Source organism: Panicum virgatum, chromosome 2K, assembly GCF_016808335.1.
Source record: "Panicum virgatum strain AP13 chromosome 2K, P.virgatum_v5, whole genome shotgun sequence".
NCBI lineage: Eukaryota > Viridiplantae > Streptophyta > Magnoliopsida > Poales > Poaceae > Panicum > Panicum virgatum.
In genome coordinates this window covers 2,483,168-2,502,920 of record NC_053137.1, presented here as the reverse complement: position 1 = coordinate 2,502,920, position 19,753 = coordinate 2,483,168, and the positions used below count along the sequence as shown (strand labels likewise).

General features: G+C 46.8%; 1 protein-coding gene and 2 pseudogenes across 1 annotated transcript; 1 reads left to right on the top strand and 2 right to left on the bottom strand.

The window, feature by feature from the left end:
• Nucleotides 1-831: 831 nt before the first annotated feature.
• LOC120660923 (noroxomaritidine/norcraugsodine reductase-like) lies at nucleotides 832-2,035 on the top strand. Its single transcript, XM_039939585.1, has 2 exons — nucleotides 832-976; nucleotides 1,085-2,035. The coding sequence occupies exons 1-2, from the start codon at nucleotides 891-893 to the stop codon at nucleotides 1,827-1,829; spliced, it is 831 nt and encodes a 276-aa protein (XP_039795519.1). The 5' UTR covers nucleotides 832-890; the 3' UTR covers nucleotides 1,830-2,035.
• Nucleotides 2,036-4,783: 2,748 nt separating this feature from the next.
• LOC120660914 lies at nucleotides 4,784-6,194 on the bottom strand (annotated as a pseudogene).
• Nucleotides 6,195-16,926: 10,732 nt separating this feature from the next.
• LOC120660902 lies at nucleotides 16,927-18,472 on the bottom strand (annotated as a pseudogene).
• Between the last annotated feature and the right edge of the window lie 1,281 nt (nucleotides 18,473-19,753).

The following is a 19,753-nucleotide window of genomic DNA, read 5'->3' as shown; positions in this document are numbered from 1 at the left end:
CGTCAGAGATCACACCCTTGTTTGGATCCCAGACCGTGAAGAATCTTCCCCACCCCACCCGTCCTGATTTGATAGTTCAACTGTGAAGAAACTAGCACGCACTATTCCTCACAAAAATAACATCTGGACGACCCTCCTCACAACCAACTAACTACGCGTGCTTGTTTACAGGAAGATTCCAGGATCAAGGTGCCAAGCTCTCAAAATGACGTACCGCATCGTTCCCATCCAGCACCTACCTCCATATTGACATTCCTCAACCACAAGCATAGCTGTGACTGTGAACCACTAATGTCGGCAAACCCTGGCGAACCATCCTCCATTTGGCATGACTGTGAACCCCTAATGTCGGCAAACCCTGGTGAACCCCTAATATAGAAAGTTCACTTATAAACGTTGTCTGTTAGACTTTGGTAAGTAATTGAAGTACTGCAAATTAACTCAGTTGTCTGCCCACTTGAACCGTATTTGTTGGATCTACACACGTATCAATGGTACGGTACCGATCGATTTGGATGGCGGCTAAGGTCTCAAGCAGTGGCGGAGCGCCCGGTAGGGCATAGGTATGGCATCTGACCAACTTTCTCCCCTCCGCACACATACTACACATGCAACAACTAATTATTCAAGTATAGTCATCCCTGGCTAGTCTTCATTCAATAATGTTTGGCTCATTATTCAATATACTAGTCAGTCAACTAAATCGGTCAAGCCCATCTCTTACAACCAGCACATGCATCATGAGGATACACTATTGGACTGAAATGAAATAATGATCTAGCTAGCTAGCTATAAATACCCGTCGGAACCGCGACTACCATGGACAACGTCGATCCATTCATCTGCTTGTGCCCCGCCCTCGGCCCAGACCAAAAACAAGCTAGCTGGCTATGGCGGCGAGCGGCAAGAGCAGGGAGGAGCGCTGGAGCCTGGCCGGCAAGACGGCCCTCGTCACCGGAGGAAGCAAGGGGATCGGGTGAGTTCACACACACACACACACACACACACTTGTTACGTCGTTGCGTGCATGTTCGCCGATCGCCGGATTGTATTATTGATGATGCTTCGGCCTGCCGTCCTGCAGGCGCGCAATCGTGGAGGAGCTCGCGGGGCTCGGGGTGCGCGTGCACACCTGCGCCCGCGGCGACGCCGACCTGCAGGAGTGCCTGCGCCAGTGGGGCGCTGACGGCCGCCTCGCGCGCGTCACGGGGACCGCCTGCGACGTCGCAGTGCGCGCCGACCGGGAGCGGCTCGTGGCCGCGGCTCGTGAGGAGCTGGGCGGCCGGCTGGACATCCTCGTCAACAACGCCGGGCAGACCATGTTCGGGTTCGCCGCTGACACCACGGCGGAGGACTACGCGCGCCTCATGGCCACCAACGTCGAGTCCTGCTTCCACCTCGCGCAGCTCGCGCATCCACTCCTCGTCGCGGCGGCGTCAGGCGGCGGCGGCGCCAGCAGCGTGGTCAACGTCTCCTCCATCAATGGGATTCTCTCCTACCCGGGGATGTCCATGTACGCGACCACCAAGGCCGCCATGAACCAGGTCACCCGGAGCCTCGCCGTCGAGTGGGCCAAGGACAACGTCCGCGTCAACTCCGTCGCGCCGGGTGGCGTCGTCGGGACCGACATCGCCAGCAGCAGCCACCTGAGTCTGGCCCCGGAGCTGCTGCAGAATTTGTGGGAGGCGGAGATGGCGCGGGTCCCCATGCTCCGCATGGCCGAGCCGGAGGAGGTCGTGTCAGTGGTCGCTTTCCTCTGCATGCCGGCCGCCTCCTACATCACCGGCCAGGTCATCTGCGTCGACGGTGGCCGCACCATTACCGCCTAGCTAATAGGCCTTGCTAGCTGCTTTTAGCTGCATCGCCCGCGCTTAGGGATGCAAGTGGATATCCATCTATGTTTGTTTTTTGTTTTTGAGTATGTCGTTTAAGTTTCATTTCTCTTCCAAAATAATTACGTAGCATGTTATTCCAGTTTATCTTATAAAATTTTGGGTCGATATAATGACAAAAAAACATGGAACTTGCACCCCTACCCGCGCTTGAATTGGCTTGCATGATTAAACAACTCGAGTTATTTGGAGTCTACCACCGCTCGAGTGTTTCTGACGCTCAAATTACTAAAAACTACAATAAAAAAATCGAGCTTAACAGAGGCAGCCATCACCAAATTTTTATAAACATAAATTCATGACAAAAATTGTCAAAAATGGAAACCGTACACATGAAATTTTTATGGATTACAAAAATCAGAAATTTGATGGAATCTTTGAAAATTCCTCGTGCAAATGCAAAGTTGACTGAGAATAAGAAATTACAGGAAAGTTGAGCATAAGTATGTAAACGGTTGTCTGAAATTTGCAAGAGGTAAGCTTACAGTTGACTTTGCAACCTATGAAGTGTTAGAGCATCACAAACGGAAATTAATTAACAACTTCTTCCTTGCTCAATGATTCAGATTCATAACATCTACCAGTAATTCAAATATATATATATATATATATCAGGTTTAATCTTGAGGTAGGTGAACTCACAAGCTCTCTCTCTAGATCTCTCTCTTGAAAAAAAGAGACCAAATGCATGAACCTAGCAAGAGGCGATTTATCTTCATTTTTTTTTATCGAACGCTTAATTAGAGCACCTCCACAAGATTACTCATCCCTCTCCCTCATACTAAAAATATATTCTTTTGGTAATGAGAGGTGCTTTAGCTGATTATCATTTCCATCGCCAATATTTTTGGTGATCGCAAAAGACAACCCCCCCCCACCCATCTTGCTCAAATGTAGGAGATTCCCCCCTTCACCCTATCATTTGAGTAATCTGCTACATCACCTAGCTTACTACCAAAAACGTAAGAAGTATTATTGGTTTTGGAGATTATAGACCGACTATTGGTAGCCGCACCAAAATCTAGGAGATCTTGTATCCTTTTAATACTTCCTGGCCTATTGGAATTTTCAAAACGGAGAGAGTATTAGGCATGATTTAGATGCAAAATTCAAAATTCCAAAACTATCACATCAAATGTTCGCGGCACATGCATGCATGGACCAGCCACGAGCCTCCGATGTGTACACTAGTATCTGCAATCGCCGTCCCAGTATCTATAAAACCTATAAAGTTAGTCCCACTAATAGTCATTAACTCTATTTCTCTCAACATGCAAGTTATCCATGTCATCATCCACTAAGACCTTCTATTTATGCCTTTTACCGATTTTCTGTGCACAGCCACAAGTCACTATTGTAAGCCATCAATTTTAGCATAAATGATTCCTCCACCACAACAAACACACATGAAAGGAGCTAAAGAAAATCAAAGGCCATCACTGCAATACAAAGAAACCCAAAGATTGTCCCTTCAATCGAGTTTAAATAACTCCACTCCACCTCCAGCATGCCTTGCCCTACTCAGCACGGCTGTAGTTAAGGGCACCGTCGACTTCATCTTCGGCAACGTTGCCGCCGTGCTGCAGGACTGCAACCTCCATGCCCGTCGTCCGCTCCCCAACCAGAGCAGCATCTAGGAAAAAGGAGATGAAAGGCTTTTGGTGGTGTTTACGCTCATCTTAAGGTGTTTGGTTTTCAATCTCCCTTTTTATGGTTTTCTGATGGGAGGAAAACAGATGGGAAAAGAATAATGTAATAATAAGAATACAAGGATAAGGATTAGAGGGAGAAAAAGGAAAAGAAGAAACAAAGAAAGCAGAAAAGGAAAAGGTAGAGAAAATAAACAGTAAAAAATAAAATGAGAGAGAAAAAGAAAAAAAACATAAAGAAATAAAAATAAAATTTTGTCTCATACTTTACAAGTGCTATTTTGTCATTAATCTTCTATTTAGCTAAAATAATCTTCCTTCTATGTCTCAAGTCCCGCAGCAACGCGCGGAGAATCACCTAGTTAATAACATTCCAAGGCCGCCAGCACCACAAGGAATGGCCTGCCATGGCAGTGGAGGTGGTCGCATCAGCCCGTGGCAATGCAGAGCACCGCCATGGTTTATCTTCCCCACCCGTCCTGATTTGATAGTTCAACTGTGAGGAATCTAGCACCATTCCTCACAAAAGTAACATCTGGACGACCCTCCTCAGAACCAACTACACGTGCCTGGTTATAGGAAGATTCCAGGATCAAGGTGCCAATCAATGACACCGCATCGTTCAAATCCAGCACCTACGAATTCAAGGCTGCCAGCACCACGAGGAACGGGCCGCCGTGGCAGTCGACGTGGTCGCATCCGCTCGTGACGGTGCTCTGCTCCCCCGGCGCAGGACCACCACCCTTCGCGCCTGCGGCGTTTTTGCCAGACGGTCTTTGCTTCTCTAACGTGCATGTTGATCGCTTATATGCTGCAGGGTAGAATCTTGTTGGTTGTACACGATCAAAACCTTGATTGTGGAGACCGGTTTTTTGTCCTTATTAATCTAAAAAAAAGAAGTTCACACCGCTGGCTAGTCGTATCCGGGGGCGGTGCAGAGCACCGCCGCGCCGTAGAGCGGGCGGGTGATGATGACGGGGGCTCCGGCAGCATGTGGCAGCCGCTAGTGACGGGTCACAGACGTTGAGACTGACATTGTTGCCGTGGACGTTGAAGAGGATGCGGTCGTGGCGGCAGTCGATGACGGACCAGTCGCGCGGTAACCTAGCTAGTAGCGTCTGCTGGGGGACTGGGGATGGCGAGGCAGCGCGGATCGGATGACGAAGCGGGGTACTGTGACTTTGTGACGTCGACGGCGCATGGAGGCACGGAATGGTGGTGGCATGGTGGCCGGAAGCAGGATCAGGGAACAAAAGAATGTATAGCTATTAAAACAAAACACGACCCACATCACATTTTGGTGAAGATGACGACAACCCCTACAGTTATTATTACCACATGTTCTTGATAAGATGACGAGTTCCGGGGAAGGCGGCTGTTGCTGGCCCCTTGTAGGCCTGCTTATTAGTAGGCCACACGGTGCCTGAAAAGAGCCCGTAGTTTTTCTTGGGTCCTCCAATTTTTGACGTTGCATACGCCATGCTGCAGGTCGTCGTCGTCGAGTCACTGCAACGACGTTTCATGTTCATGCCATAGTCAAATACGTCCATAAACGGCCGGCGAGGCACACCTAGTATCATAGGCTTTGGAGGTTGGTTGATGAAGCGCACGATGCTCTCCATGAGCCTCCTGCTTGTGGCGCGCAGCGGGCTGTAGAGGTGGAAGCCGTGGTCCTCGCCCTCCGACTCCACCAGCGTCGCCTCGCCGCCGGTGCCAGTGCGCACGTAGTAGTCGCGGAAGCGGTTGAGGAGGTGGCACCCGCGTTCCCGCAGGGTGTCCTTCTCAGCCACGGCCACCAGGACTCGCTGGCACATCAGTGATGCGATCTCCTCATCGGGAGGGTTGAGCCGAGGGTCATCGTTGCTGGCTTGGCCCGCGGTCACGAACGGCCAGAGCCAGTCCAACCCGTACGCCGGAAACACCGCTGCGCCATCCCAGACCTCCTCGGAAGGCAGCCGCTCGGCTCCCCAGAAGTAGGGGTGCACCATGACCATCCCCTCGATGTCGACACCCAATTCCAATCCGTCGTCTTGGCTGGCCCGTACCGCTGTGTGGTAGGCGATGTTCCCGCCTGCACTGTCGCCGGCGAGGAACGTGCGCGCGGGGTCTGCGTAGTCGGCGAGCCAGGGGTCGGCGAAGGACGCCACCCACTTGAGCGCAGACCATGCATCGTCATAGGCCGCAGGTATGGGGTGCTCCGGCGCAAGGCGGTACTCCACTGAGACGACGAGCGCCGGCGCTCGCGGCGAGGGAGGTGGCGTAGCCGTGGTACGTCCGGCAGAAGGCGCTCTCTGTGCAGAAGGAGCCGCCGTGGATGTACACCATGAGGGGGAGCCTCCTGCTGCCGGCGGCCATGGCGGCTCGGGACGGGAGGAAGAGCCGTGCCGACACACCGGTGCTGTGGTCGATCACCACATCTCTCGTTGCCACTCCGCAGTTGGCTCTCGGGTTCTCCGACGCAGCCACCAGAGGACTCCTCAGCAAACGCTCGATTCGGCCATCCTTGTACCGTTTTAGGAACGGGGAGAAGTCAAAGTCGACTTCAGCGACAGCATCCTCCACAAAGTTCTTGCTTGCATGCATTGTGCGTGGTGGTCTGTTGATTCTCAGTTTATATCTGTATGTGTTTGCACCTCTTTGTTGTGCTGTAGGGGTTGTAGGCTAGCTTGTGGGGTTGCTGCTTGTGGCCGTGGGCATTTATAGAAGAAGTTCGATCATCATTTACAGCCAATTTAGTTGGCTGACTAGTATATATATTGAATAATGAGCCAAACATTATTGAATGAAGACTAGCTAGGGAAGACTGGACGATCGATGTTTGGTCTCGTTGAATAATTAGTTGTTGCATGTGTAGTACGTGAGTGGAGGGGAGAAAGTTGGCTAGATGCATGCACTTCTCCGAGCAAGGTGTAACAATACTTTGACCAAGCTCCTATACGTGACAAAGTACGTCACCTAGAAAATGACAAGACTTGATATAAATATACGTGCTAATTGATGTCATCATAATTGAGGTACACCAACGGAACACACGAGGAAACAACCCGTAGGTACAGTGCATCCTCATGATGCATGTGCGTGACTATGAATGAAACAAATGACCAACCGATCGACCATGTGTTGAGCCGTTGTCAATCAAAAGCAACATGCACAACTTGCCCTGATTAGAGCTGATCTTAGTTGAACGCATGACGTACTGACCGTGCCAAATTATAAGTTGACATTTACTTGAGACCTTAGCCGCCACCCAAGTCGATCGGTACCATTGATACGTGTGTAGATCCAACAAATACGGTTCAAGTGGGCAGACAACTGAGTTTGCAGTACTTCAATATTAATTACTTACAAAAGTCTAACAGACAGTTTATAAGTGAACTTACACAGCCTGCCAATAATGGCACCGCATATTTAGGTCTTGTTTAGTTACTTCGTGTAATTTTAAAAGTGAATCTTTTCACATTTGAAGTATTAAATATATACTAATCACAAATATAGGTAAGAAACATTTTTAATTTTTTTAATCTTTATAGTATATAAATAAATATAGAGTAGAGATAGGTAGGTAGATAGGAACATGTGAAAGTGTTGCTACCTTGTTTGGAGAAGTACGTGCATGCGTCCGGTTAACTTTTTTATTTTTGCATTTTCCCCTACACGTCCGTACGCATGCAACAATTATGCAATGAGGCCAATCATCGATCGTCCAAGGCTTGGTCAAATGTTTGGCTAATTAATCAATATACTAGTCATTAGTCAACTAAATCGGCCAAAGCCTATCTCATGCAAAGAGCAGGTGTAAATGATGATCGAACTCTTTTATATATTCGTTACTAAGGTGTGGAATGTACCGCATAAAAAAAGGTGTGGAACTTGTGTCACACAAAAAAAATGTGGAACTTCATTCTGATGTAAATACTATCATTGTGATGGGACTTATTACTCTCAAAATCATGTCCCAAAAGATCATGTACTGCGAACTATTGCATTCAACCAAAGCATAGGAAAACTGCTTGTTAAAAACATGTCTCAATATGACTTGTATCTTCTGATGACGGATTAGCGATAGAGAGCTTGGAACCTGTTCTGTTTCATTACTATTATTATACTAGAATAGTGTCCGTGCGTTGCTATTGGTAGTATAAATTTTATCAATTCCTAAATGGGAATCACTAATTTTTTTATGAGAACTCCATGTACAACCCGTGCTGTAACCGAGCGAGGTATTAATTGTCCGGTTTTCGATTGGGATTCGGGACTGATTTGTTCGGGTTCCGAATAGGATTCTGATTGTGTTTTATATTTTTGAGCGGACCTTAGCTTAGAACTCTTGGGGATCTCAGCTATAGTTTGCAAACTCTAGAAGTCCACTAGAACACAAGTGGGATTGTCCACAAGCCAAATAAGGACATTTTAGGGGGTTTCCATGAATAACAACTATTTATGGGCTCACGGACCCGAAAGGGCCTCCAGCTGATTTGATTAGATGTCTTCGGTGTAGCACTCCTCAGGTCCTGGGTTCGACTTCAAGTGGGAGCGAATTTCAGGCTAAGGTTAAAAGAATCCCCTTCACTGGCCTTCTTAATGAAAAAACGGTGGGGCTGTCAGACTCCCACCGGTTGAGTTTTTTATGGGCTCACAAACAATCCCCTCGCGTCCCGTCAATGTATGTTTAGCGAATCTCCAACCATCAAATTAACTTGGCAGCAGTTCCACAACCACTAGGATCTAGGATGCATAATGGGTATTGCCGTATGAAATGCAGAAACACGTGGTTTAGCACAATATGTTCACCAAAACAGGGGGTTCAATTATCACTCTCATGATAAACCTTAAGGAACAAGGGCTTCAAATGAGTATGAGAGTATGAGACCATAACCGGTAGCCGTAATACAACTCACAGTACTCTATGTGGCGCATGCTGGCCACTTTGGATGGGGTCCCAAAAAAAGGCTATACGGACTCTGCTACTGCTAGTTAACTGGGAAGTCTTGAAGGAGCGGCATGCAAGAACGTTTGCAAGGAAGAGATCCCGGCGTTTGAGTTTGTTCCAAAAGATCAAAGAGGAGGCCCGCTCGTGGGGGTTAGCGGGAGCCAAGCACCTTGCAGCACTGTTGGACCCCCTGTGATCCTCTTTACGACGTACAGTTCTTGTTGGTTGTTGTTTTTGCTTGTTCCCCTGTCCTGAAGCCTCCCAGGGTTTCAGTTCAGTTTTTTTTTACTCCTATATTAATAGAAACAGTGCACAGTCTGTGCACGTTCATTCAAAAAAAAAACTCACAGTACTCTATATACTTGATGTCGTGAACCAAAAATATTACCAATTCCCTGCTGAGTCAAAAAAAAAAAAAAAACTAGCTGTTCACGATTCACAGTTTCACACTACTGGTTAGTCAACTAGTAGCTAGTATTAGAAAGAAACTCACAATCAGGCCATCAGCTGGAGCCTTTCAGATTTCATGACATGCAGATGTGCATCTGTATGCAACCTACATACATCGTTCCTCTTCAGATGAACTTTGAGGAGCTAACTCTGAGACGTGCTGGAACAGTCAGGTCTTTCAGAACAAAGCAAGCGACCACTAGGTGATGCATTCTAGTGTTGTATGAACAAAGAATGGAGGAGCAACAAAGCTCCCCCAGTGCAAAAATATGAAGCTTACTTTGAGAGCAATCCCACTGATGCGTAACCTTGCTTACAGAAACTGATTTCATCAGTTTCAGTTCCAAGAGCATTTGTGAAGGCTGAACCAACCATCCTGGTTCTGGAAGTAAAAACTAATCTGAAGCAATCATCAATTGGATTAAATTTAGTTCTGAGTGGACCCATCAACCATCAATATAACACCGACCATAGTAAGAAACTAAGAATAGATTTAATCCTCAAACATTGTCTTCACAATAATGATCTCAAAAAACTAATCAGGAAGAACATAAGAGCTGGTGACGCTGGCTTACACTACTACTACTGCAACAACAACCCTTTTAGAGCCAAGCAAGTTGGGGTAGGCTCTGACCATGGTGGCTAGTCCTAGAAGAAATCAATCTATGAAACAGAATACCAATAAACATTTTAAAGCATTAACCCTCCAAAGTGCCAACAGTGGCAAATTCAGCTTCTTGGATTTGTAAAACTGGAAAAAAATTGCAATATTAGGACTGCAAACACTGACCACTTGTGAATTTGCCACTCCCAGTGAATGACACGGTGGACCATCTGTGCCTATGAAATGTGGGGCTAATGGCAAAACTGCAAAGCCCAATGTTTACGGTCCCATTTTTACAAATTTCTCTTGTAAACTGGCCAAGCATCTCAGTAGTGATTAATTTATCTATGCTGGTAATGGCAATGTGTTGCAAGCACAACCTGGAAGAGTACAATAACATATAAACAAAATATTGGATCACCAACTTGTGGTTAATTTTTTTAAAAAAAATCAACTGCTTCCTAGGCGCATGTTGCCAAAGAACTAGATTAGATGTTATATAGCATTGCCAGATATACAGTTCTCAAAAAGCAAAGGTACCATTATTCCTAGAACTAATATGTACATATCAGAATAACTAAATTTTCACATACAAATAACATGTCCCCAATGGGGTTGGAAACTTGCTGCTACTAGAATCTGGAGATGGTCATGCCTATAAATTGGAAAAAGTCCAAATCACTACCCTCATCTTTCAACAATGTCTGGATAACCCCCTAATCAATTTTATAGTTTACTTAACCCCCACTTTTTCCTAAACCAGTTCACTATACACCTTCCGCACGTCCAAAACCTGGTTTTGCTGATTGGATGGCTGTTTCACGAATTAATCATGCCACACGAGCAGTCCAATGTGGCAAAAAGATCGCAGGTCCCTCGAACAGGTGCGTTCCTTCCTCTCTCTCGCCTGTCCCTCGAGTTTGGCGGCTCCGCCTCTCTCTCGGCGCCCCCAACAGATTGATCGAGATGATGATCGCAGCCTAGACAAGTTGATCGGTGACAACGACTTCAACCAGGTGTGTTCCCCTGCCCCTGGGTGGAAAAAAATGTAGAGAACCATGTACATTGGACGGCTAGGGTTAGACTGTTTGGAAGTTGGGCGATCCAATCTTAGTTGGAATTGGGAGTTTTTTTTTCATTCAGATGGGTTTCAAATTAGTAATTGTACGCTCCCTCATCTTTAAGTTATCGGAAAGCTGCAAACCTGCAACTAGGGGCTAATGAAATTGGTTAAAAGTTGATATTTTAATTGGTTCAGATAGGGCAACATGAGTTAGTGCTCTTCTCCATTAGATGGGATTTTAGGTTTAAAGTTGTTCCTTATTAATCTATGAGATATACACTGTTTTGACATGGGATTGTACTGTGTTCGGTGCTTTCAGGGATATGGATCCACAAGACACTCTTTCTGTTAGATTTCACTTTGGTGGAAATTTTGATTTTGATGGATATTCAGTGAACTGTGTTGGTAGTGGAGTTGAGTTGTCACATATAGAGAAGGAAAAAATGTCTTTGCCAGAGCTAAGAGGCTTTTTGTCAGATCATGTTCAACTAACTGAAGAAGACATTGTTGATTTTTACTGGTTATTCACTAGAGCTGAATTGAGCAATGGGTTGAGGAGACTTTCTGATGACAAGACGTGCCTCTATATGTCTGACTGTATCGCAGAGGGTGCAGTTGCTGAAATTTATGTGGAGTCCTACAAGATTATGGTGCTGATCAAGGAGGGGTCCACGGAGTGGATCAAGGAGGGGGTTGAGGTGGGTGGTCAAGGATGGGCTGCTCAAGATCAGACAACAAAAGACCTTGAGAAGGTCGAGGAATTTTACAGTTCACCTCATAAGGACAATGAGAATAGGTGTATTGTTTACTCCTCTCCTTCTGAAGATGATGATGAAGAATATGTCCAGGACGAAGAGGATGCATCAGAAGATGAAGAAGAATATGGTCTAGGAGATGATACATCTGAGGACGATGAAGAGGCAAATCAGTTTAGGTCCAATGCTAGGAAACAAAGGAGGAATCCAGCCAGCACTAATGGATTTTCTAATCTTGAAATTCAAAAAATTGTTGAAGAAGCACATGCTTTGGAAGATGATGATGAACCCCTACTGATGGACAGTAGTGAAGAATGCAGTTATGATGATGACGAGGGTGAAGCAATTAGACGAAAGGGTAGATTTCCAAGATATGACAATGATGCTACCTTTCCTATTTTCTCACTTGAGATGATTTTTAGTGGTAGAATACAGTTTAAAGAGGCCTTGATCAAGTATGGGCTGGCTACTAGGAGGCACATAAGATTTCCAAAAGATGAGGCAAATAGGATCAGAGCCAAGTGTTCATGGAGGGGTTGCCCTTGGATGATATTTGCCTCCAAATACAATAACAAGTTCAAGGTGAAAACCTTCCATAATGTACACATTTGCTATCAAAGAAAGGATAATAGGTTGGTCACAGTACCAAGGATAGCTGACAAATATGAGCACATCATTAGGGCAAACCCTTCTTGGAAGCTGCAAAATATCAAGGAGACTGTGTTGCTTGATATGGGTGTCGATGTGTCACTGTCCAAGATTAAGAGAGAAAATTGTCATAAGAAGGATCTATGAGTCATGCAAAGGTGAGTATGCTAAGATCTTTGAGTACCAGGCTGAAATTCTTAGAAGCAACCCTGGTAGTACATGTGCAGTTTGCTTGGACCCTGACATAGCTATCCAGTATTCCAAAGGATATATGTGTGTTTTGATGCTTGCAAAAGGGGTTTCCTTGCTGGTTGTAGAAGAGTTGTTGGTGTAGATGGCAGTTTTTTTAATGGAGCTTGCAATGGTGAACTCATTTGTGCTTTAGGTAGAGATCCAAATAACCAAATTTATCCAATAGCTTTGGGCAGTAGTGGAAAAAGAGACTGAGCATTCTTGGACTTGGTTCTTGGGGCTCTTATAAAAGGATTTGCTGATTCCCATACATGGAATTGGCTAGGTTTTGATATCCGATCAGCAAAAGGTAACAATTATGATCTTTTTATTTTCTTATTCCCGAGTTAAAATCTGACCAGTTCCTAATTATAAATGGAGATTTCCATAACAATTTTAATATGCTTGTGTATGCAGGGGTTTCTCAATGCTGTTGCTGAATTGTTTCCAAACATTGAGCACAGAATGTGTACAAGACACATTTATGCCAACTGGAGGAAGAAATATAGAGATGAAGATTTTCAGAAGCCCTTCTGGATGTGTGCAAAGGCATCGAGCATTCCATTCTTCAACTACTGCAGAGCAAAGCTTGCTCAGTTGACCCCTGATGGTGCTAAGGACATGATGAAAACCAACCCCAAGCACTGGAGCCAAGCTTGGTTCAATATTGGATCCAATTGTGACAGTGTGGATAACAACATGTGTGAGAGCTTTAACAACTGGATAGTTGATGTTAGAGCTCATCCCATCATTTCCATGCTTGAGGGCATTAGGACCAATGTCTTTGTTAGGATACAACAAAACAGAACAAAAGCAAGCAAATGGAATACAAGGATATGTCCAAACATTTTGAAGAAGGTGAACAAATACATTGATCTAGGCCAATCATGCTCAGGAATTTGGAATGGCAAAGATGACTACGAGGTCAGACAAAAGGACAAGAGGTACATAGTTGACATAGAGAAGAGGACATGTTCATGCAGGTATTGGCAACTGGCAGGTATCCCTTGTGCCCATGCCATCACTGCACTTTTCTATAGCTCTCAACCAGCAAAAGATTACATAGCTCAGTGCTATTCAGTGGAGGTGTACAACAAGATATATGGTGAACTTATAAGTCTGTCAATTTTGGTTATGTCAAATTTAGCACATCGATATCAATTATGGTACAATTCATTTTGCCACTTTCCGGTTACATGCAAGCATTAAAAATAGCTTTATTAGGAATCTGATTATCTGTTACAGTTCTGAGAATATGATGAAAATCACTACATTAGATGAATTTTCTCTGAAATTGATAGATGTGGAAATATCAATTCACATAATTATATTGATCCAAATTTCAAATTGATAAAGTCTTCACTACTATCTGAAGTTGAAGCTTAGTTCGTCACTACATATGGCCGCCCTTCCTCCCGTCCAGTCCTAGCGCAGGCTTGGTGGCCAGAGATCCGCCAGAATAGCAAGGGCCAAGCTCGGCATCCAGCGGCAAGTGGGTCACCAACAGCGAGGAACCACACCAGGCAGCGATGGATGGCAGCGACCAAGGCCTGGATGACGACGAGCAAGCTAGGGCGCAATGGGAGTCAGTCGATGCCGGCACACTAGACGGCAGTCGACGCCGGCGCCGCAGTGGCGGTAGGGAGATGCGCATTCGGGAGGCAGGAGACATTCTGGAGGGGGTTAAGTGGGCCTGCAATCTTTTTGCCACGTCGGACTGCTCGCGTGGCATGATTAGTTTGTGACACAGCCATCCAATCAGCAAAAATAGGTTTAGGACGTGCAGAAGGTGTATAGTGAACTGGTTTAGGAAAAAGTGGGGGTTAAGTAAACTATAAAATTGATTAGGGGTTATCCGGACATTGTTGAAAGATGAGGGTAGTGATTTGAACTTTTTTCTAAATTAAAATATATAGTCTGTACAATGCAGGATTACAAACAAGCAGTTAAAGGGCTGGAACCGTACCCTGTGTGTAGAAAATGGAAAAGGGTATGACAGGATAGTAGCGCCCAGGTCCGGCAACCTTCCTCGCCCGCCCTGTCTTGAGCTCAATAGCGAAGGCACCAATCTCTGTGCTCGTGAAAATGACGCAGGCATCCTCAGCAAAACCGGTCACAATAGTTCGCTTGAAAGGGTTATCAACCGGCAACAATTTCTTCAGCTCAATCACGCTGCACTGTACCCATCTTTCACTCCCTGTGCATTCGTTCCTCGAGCACAGGTGAAGGTTGAAACCCCTAATGCCGGAGAGACCGAGCAAGCCGTCCTCGGTAAGCATGTGGACACTGCCCTTGTCGTACGAGTCAGGTGGATCAATCAGAGATAGGCGATGCTTGGCAAAGTTGTAGCTGAGAATTTTACCACGCAGCCCAAGTAGCATGTACATTTCATCCCCGGCCGACAAGAAACCGTGCTGCCCCAATGCCCCGAGAACCAGCTGCTTGCGACGAGTAGACGCACGCGTGCATGATGCCGATTGCCGACCATGTTGTCGGTGCCCACACAGAGCACATGGTAGGGGCCGCGGCCGTGGCAGCCGCGGTGGTCGCAGCCGGCCGTGGCGCCAAACCAGACGATGCCGGGCTCGGGCACCGCCTCCCGGTGACCGTTGACGGGGTCCTAGTCTCCTAGCTAGACGACGAAGTGGAGGGCCTCGGTCGTGCGGGGGGGAACGTGGATTGGAACGGGGAGTCGAAAAGGGGCCCCTACTGGGCCCAGTACGTATCGTCGCAGACGCAGCTCGACTGTCGCCACAGGCCCAGGACTTTGGGCCTCACCACACAGGCCGACGCCCTCCTCAGCCTTGGCGCTCTGCTGCCTGCCTGCATCACTAGCTACTTGCCTGATCTACTTTGACTGCATCATGTAATTCACGCTCGCCTCTTGGCTACTTTGACTGCTCGAGTAGTAGCACTGCAGTACTATACTCGAACCTTTATTTACAAAATCAACTTGGGAAAGGTACCCTAGACTTGTGCATATAAAAAAACATACTCGGCCATACTCGGTGTCATGCACCATGTTCCATCACCGGCTTGTCGGCATCCGCGGATCAATGCATTCAGGTGGAAGCCAAGAAAAGGAGAACGCGGTAGGAAACACTATTAGAAAACATATCAAAGATACTTTTGGGGTGGATAGAAAAAGTCCTAAACCTTTAGGTATCGGGTGGAAACACCAACCCGTATCTATGTGGACAGAAGCCTTAGTAGGTACCGGTTGGTATTACTAACCCGGTACCTAAGGGTTCTTCACGGGTTACTTCAAAAGGAAAATATGTTTCTTCTCATCACAAGTGCTATGTAGGTGAGATGGTAAGGGAGGTACGTGCGAGGCAAGAGGTCTCGAGTTCGAATCTTGGCCACTCACACATTTTATTGACGTTCTCCAGTAGTGAAACTCAAACACCCGTACCAGTACAAGATATGAAACAAATAAGATGAGCACTCATGGTTAAAGTAACAATCAGACAAATAACAAGTCTCCGGGAAAGCAGAGTAGCTTTTGGGTTATGGTGATTGCCGGGTAGGGACAAACCCCGAGAATAATGTAAACCAGTCTGTAATATTGCATTGATTGATAGGGTCAGCTCAGAAGGTGATGGAACTAGCTCAAGACCACATCTCGTTTAGCTAAGCTTCAATTTTGCTCGAGAGAGCGTGCAAAACGGTCGGTGGTGGGAAGGCTGTGACGGTGCTACAGGCTGGAAGCCATGGCGCACTACCATGCATCACATTGCCCCCACACTGGCCACCGCCGAGCCACATATCCTTCCTGGCGTACTCTCAAAATGTCTTTTCAGATCCTCAAACTTTTCTTGGTATGTCATTCACATCCCCGAACTCTCAATATGCATATTGAAATCATTACACAGGGAGGACTCTTAAAACATATGGGTCTGCTCAGAAGAGATTCTCTTTTTGCCTCCTCTTTTGCTGTGGCTGCCGGCTAGACAGAAAAGCAAAGCCCCCAGCTTTTGGCAGCAACAGCCACAACCGAAGTAGAAGTTTTCCCGAGCGGGCCCTATATTTTTAGCTTCCAAACATGTTCATTTAGTTTCCAAACTTGTAATGATGAATGTGATGAGTTTGCGGATCTGATAATAATGTATTTTGAGACTTTATATATAGCTCTAATAAATAACTCTCTAGGACAAATTTAGGAACACATAAAGATGCATTTCAACAGTTCAGGGACTTGGATGATAGCTCAGGACAAGTTCGAGGGCTTGAAAAATGAATGCTGAGAGTTTGAGATCTAGATGACACGTGTGGACAAGTTTATGGACCACCCATATAATTTACTCCTTTTAGTCTAGTGGTTAAGAGCCTCAGTAGCACCTCAGGTCCTGGGTTCGACTTTCTGTGGGAGAAAATATTCTAAAATATAATAGTGTTGTGCTTTTAGTGGTAGACGATGTTCTCATCGACAGAGAGACGTCTGTGGTGACTTTGCCAATCTCGAGAGTTTGCGTATGTGTGTTCATGGTGTAAGTGTGCGTGCATTTTGTGAGTGTTTAAGTTATACTGTGTAATCTCAAAAATAATATTAATTGCGTGGAATAGTGGGAACCCACACAACGTCCAGTCCTGTGCATCCGGTATCTCCGGCTGCACTTGCTTGCACTGCGTTTTCAGTACTACCCACTGGATGTGTTAGTTGCTAGCGCTCACATGTCTGTGTGAGTAATTCCAATCAATCAGTAACGAGTAAAATGTTCGCTTTATTTATTTCTGAATTGAAAATTACAAACTATTATTCCCGCATATCCCAATTTCAAACAGCAAACTAAAATGCAAATTATTATTCCTGCAAATCCCAATTTCAAACAGCAAACTAGTACTTTGTAGCGTGCAGCACCATGGTCTCGACAGTGAAGCCCGGTCCAAAGCCCACCATCATCCCCAACTCTGCAGCCTTATCTCCTTCCTCGTCCATTCGCCGGCGTAGCTCCTCAAGCACAAATATCACAGTTGCGGAGAGCATATTCCCATAGTTCCTCACAACAGTTCGGCTCGCCGCCAGCTTCCTGGGCTCCAGCTTGAGAGCCGCGTCGATGTGGTCCAAGATCCCAAGGCTGCCGGGATGGACTGCCCAGAAGAGATCGTTCCACTTGCACTCAACGCCACTGACGGCGAGCGTCCTAAACGCATCAAGCAGGCAGCCCTCGAGATTCTGCGCGGCGAACCTCGGTAGGTTGAAGGAGATGTCACCTTGAATCCCGCCTTCCCCGAGCCTTATGTTGAGCAGCTTCTCCGACCCAGGTATCAGGGCCTGCGAGGCAAACACCATCTCGAAGAGCGAGTGCTCGACAGGGTGCACGACGTCGGCGCCGATGACGACCGCTCCCGCTCCGTCTCCAAACAGCGCTTGCGGGATGAGGGTGTCAAAAGTGTCCCCTTCATGGGGGCTGCGGAAGGAGGTGATGGTGAGCTCTACGCAGACCACGAGCACGCGCGCGCCACGGTTGTTCTCAGCGAGGTCCTTGGCCAGGCGCAGGGCAGCGCAGCCGGCCGAGCAGCCATTGAGCTGGAGCACGGTGCGGCGGACGTCGGGGCGGAGGCCAAGGAGCATGGCCAGCCCGAGATCTGCACCGGGGGAGCGGGCTTCGGCGTTGGTGCTGACAACGAGGTGGGTGATGTCGGTGGCCGGGCGGCCCCACCCCACAATGGCCTTGGCGGCGGCTGATGCGGCGAGCCCTGGAGCAGCCTTGGCGACGATGTCCAGCCGCGCATCCAGGGCCGAGGGCGTCCCGTGAAGCAACAAGGCCGGGTGGGAGTTGAGGACTTGCTCGCTGTGGTGAAAGAAACGTTTCTCGACCCCCGTGGTCCGACCTATTTAGTTCAATTATTGGAAGGATGATCGTCATTAATGTATCAGTTGATGAAACTTACCACTTTAAAAATTCATGGTTGTTAAAGAAATTTAACATGTGGTAAAGTTAAAAAATGACATGCAATTTGGAAGAAAAAACACAACCAGTACCGTATGGACATGCTTACAAACATAGTTTCTTGAATGTATCTTTGAGGTTCGTGAGATGCTCCTTGTTTGTGACACGAAAATAGTAGTCGGGGAACTTCTCCTGAAGCACGTAGTTTTGTTGGATTTGCGGTGCCAATACCGAGCATGGCTGCTGGGCCATCAGCACGCTGCTCACGCCGGATCTCACTTACTGTGGCTAGTATGCTTGCCATCATCTGTCGCCTCTAATAACAATGGGATCAGAAGGCAACGGTATCGGGAGAGATGACAGATGACTGTGATGAGCATAAGTGGAGATGGGCCGTGGACTATATATAGTGTCAGGAGTCACATGCTTCAGATCAATAAAATATATATTAGTAGTCATTTATATTATATATATATATTAATTAGTTGCCTTTCGTTCAATGTATTTGTTGGTCATTTCGTTTCATGCATAGTCACGCACATGCATCATGAGGATGCCCTGCACCTATGGGTATGTCCAGTACTGTACCAACAGGTTATTTGCTGGTGCACCGTCGGTGCACCTCAATGACGACATTAGCACCTGTACTAATAAAATTCAAGCCTTATCCTTTGTTACGTGCTGAAGTTTGTTACGTATAGGAGCTTGTCAAAGTGTTGTTACACCTTGTACGGAGAAGTGCATGCATCTGGCCAACTCTCTGCCCTCCACGCACGTACTACACATGCAACACAACTAATTATGCAATGAGACCAAGCATCGATTTGTCCTGCCATCCCTAGTCTTCATTCAATGTTATAATAGCATCTCCAAAAGCCTAGCCAAGAATATTTCAAAAAAAAAGCCTAGCCAAATGCCACTCTCTATATTTCCATTTAGCTATGCATTTAGCTAAAATCCACTCTCTATATTTATTTGGATATACACTTAAACAGACTAGTCAAATCTCACTCTTCATATCCAACTCTCCACTCTCCAACTCACTAACGTGTGGGCCCCACAACACCATCACTCCCTTCCTCCTTCGGCCGCCGCCAAGCAGCACATCCTCTGGTGCCACCCGCTGCTTCGTCACAGCCTCTCCGTTGTTGCTCCGAGACTGCAAGCAGTCCCCCGGCACCACCATTAACCAGCGCCAAGAAGGTCATCGTCGTGCGCCTGAGGCGGGTGAGCTCAACGGCGGCGTGGGACCTGTGGAAGCCTGTAGCGGCGCAGGAGGAGGATGAGTAGGGTGAGGAGAGCGCGTGTGAGGGTGGGAGCGCCACGGGAGGGAGGAGTGCGAGCGCGGGATATGGGAGATGGTGAGTCGTGCGGCTCAAAAAAGATGGATAATGAGCGGTAGGGGATGCCGAATGAGATGGATTAGCGAGGAGGAAGCAGAGGCTGCTAGATGCCTATTTCACAGCCATTTTTGCTTTTTTGCCTATCAAGATTGCTTTTGCTAGGCTGTTGGAGTCAGTACTACAGAATCTGCTTCTTGTACCCAGTTCCTGCGAAAATCAACACACTGAAATTCGAGGGCAAGTGTTCGCCGAGTCACGGAAAGTCAACCAAGCGTGCCAGTCAATTTGACCTGA

Bases quoted from the DNA above. Each gene is read 5' to 3' on its own strand.
- LOC120660923 (XM_039939585.1), top strand. From the start codon at position 891: ATGGCGGCGAGCGGCAAGAGCAGGGAGGAGCGCTGGAGCCTGGCCGGC. The intron at 977-1,084 runs GTGAGTTCACAC...GCCGTCCTGCAG, and splicing joins GGAGGAAGCAAGGGGATCGG to GCGCGCAATCGTGGAGGAGC.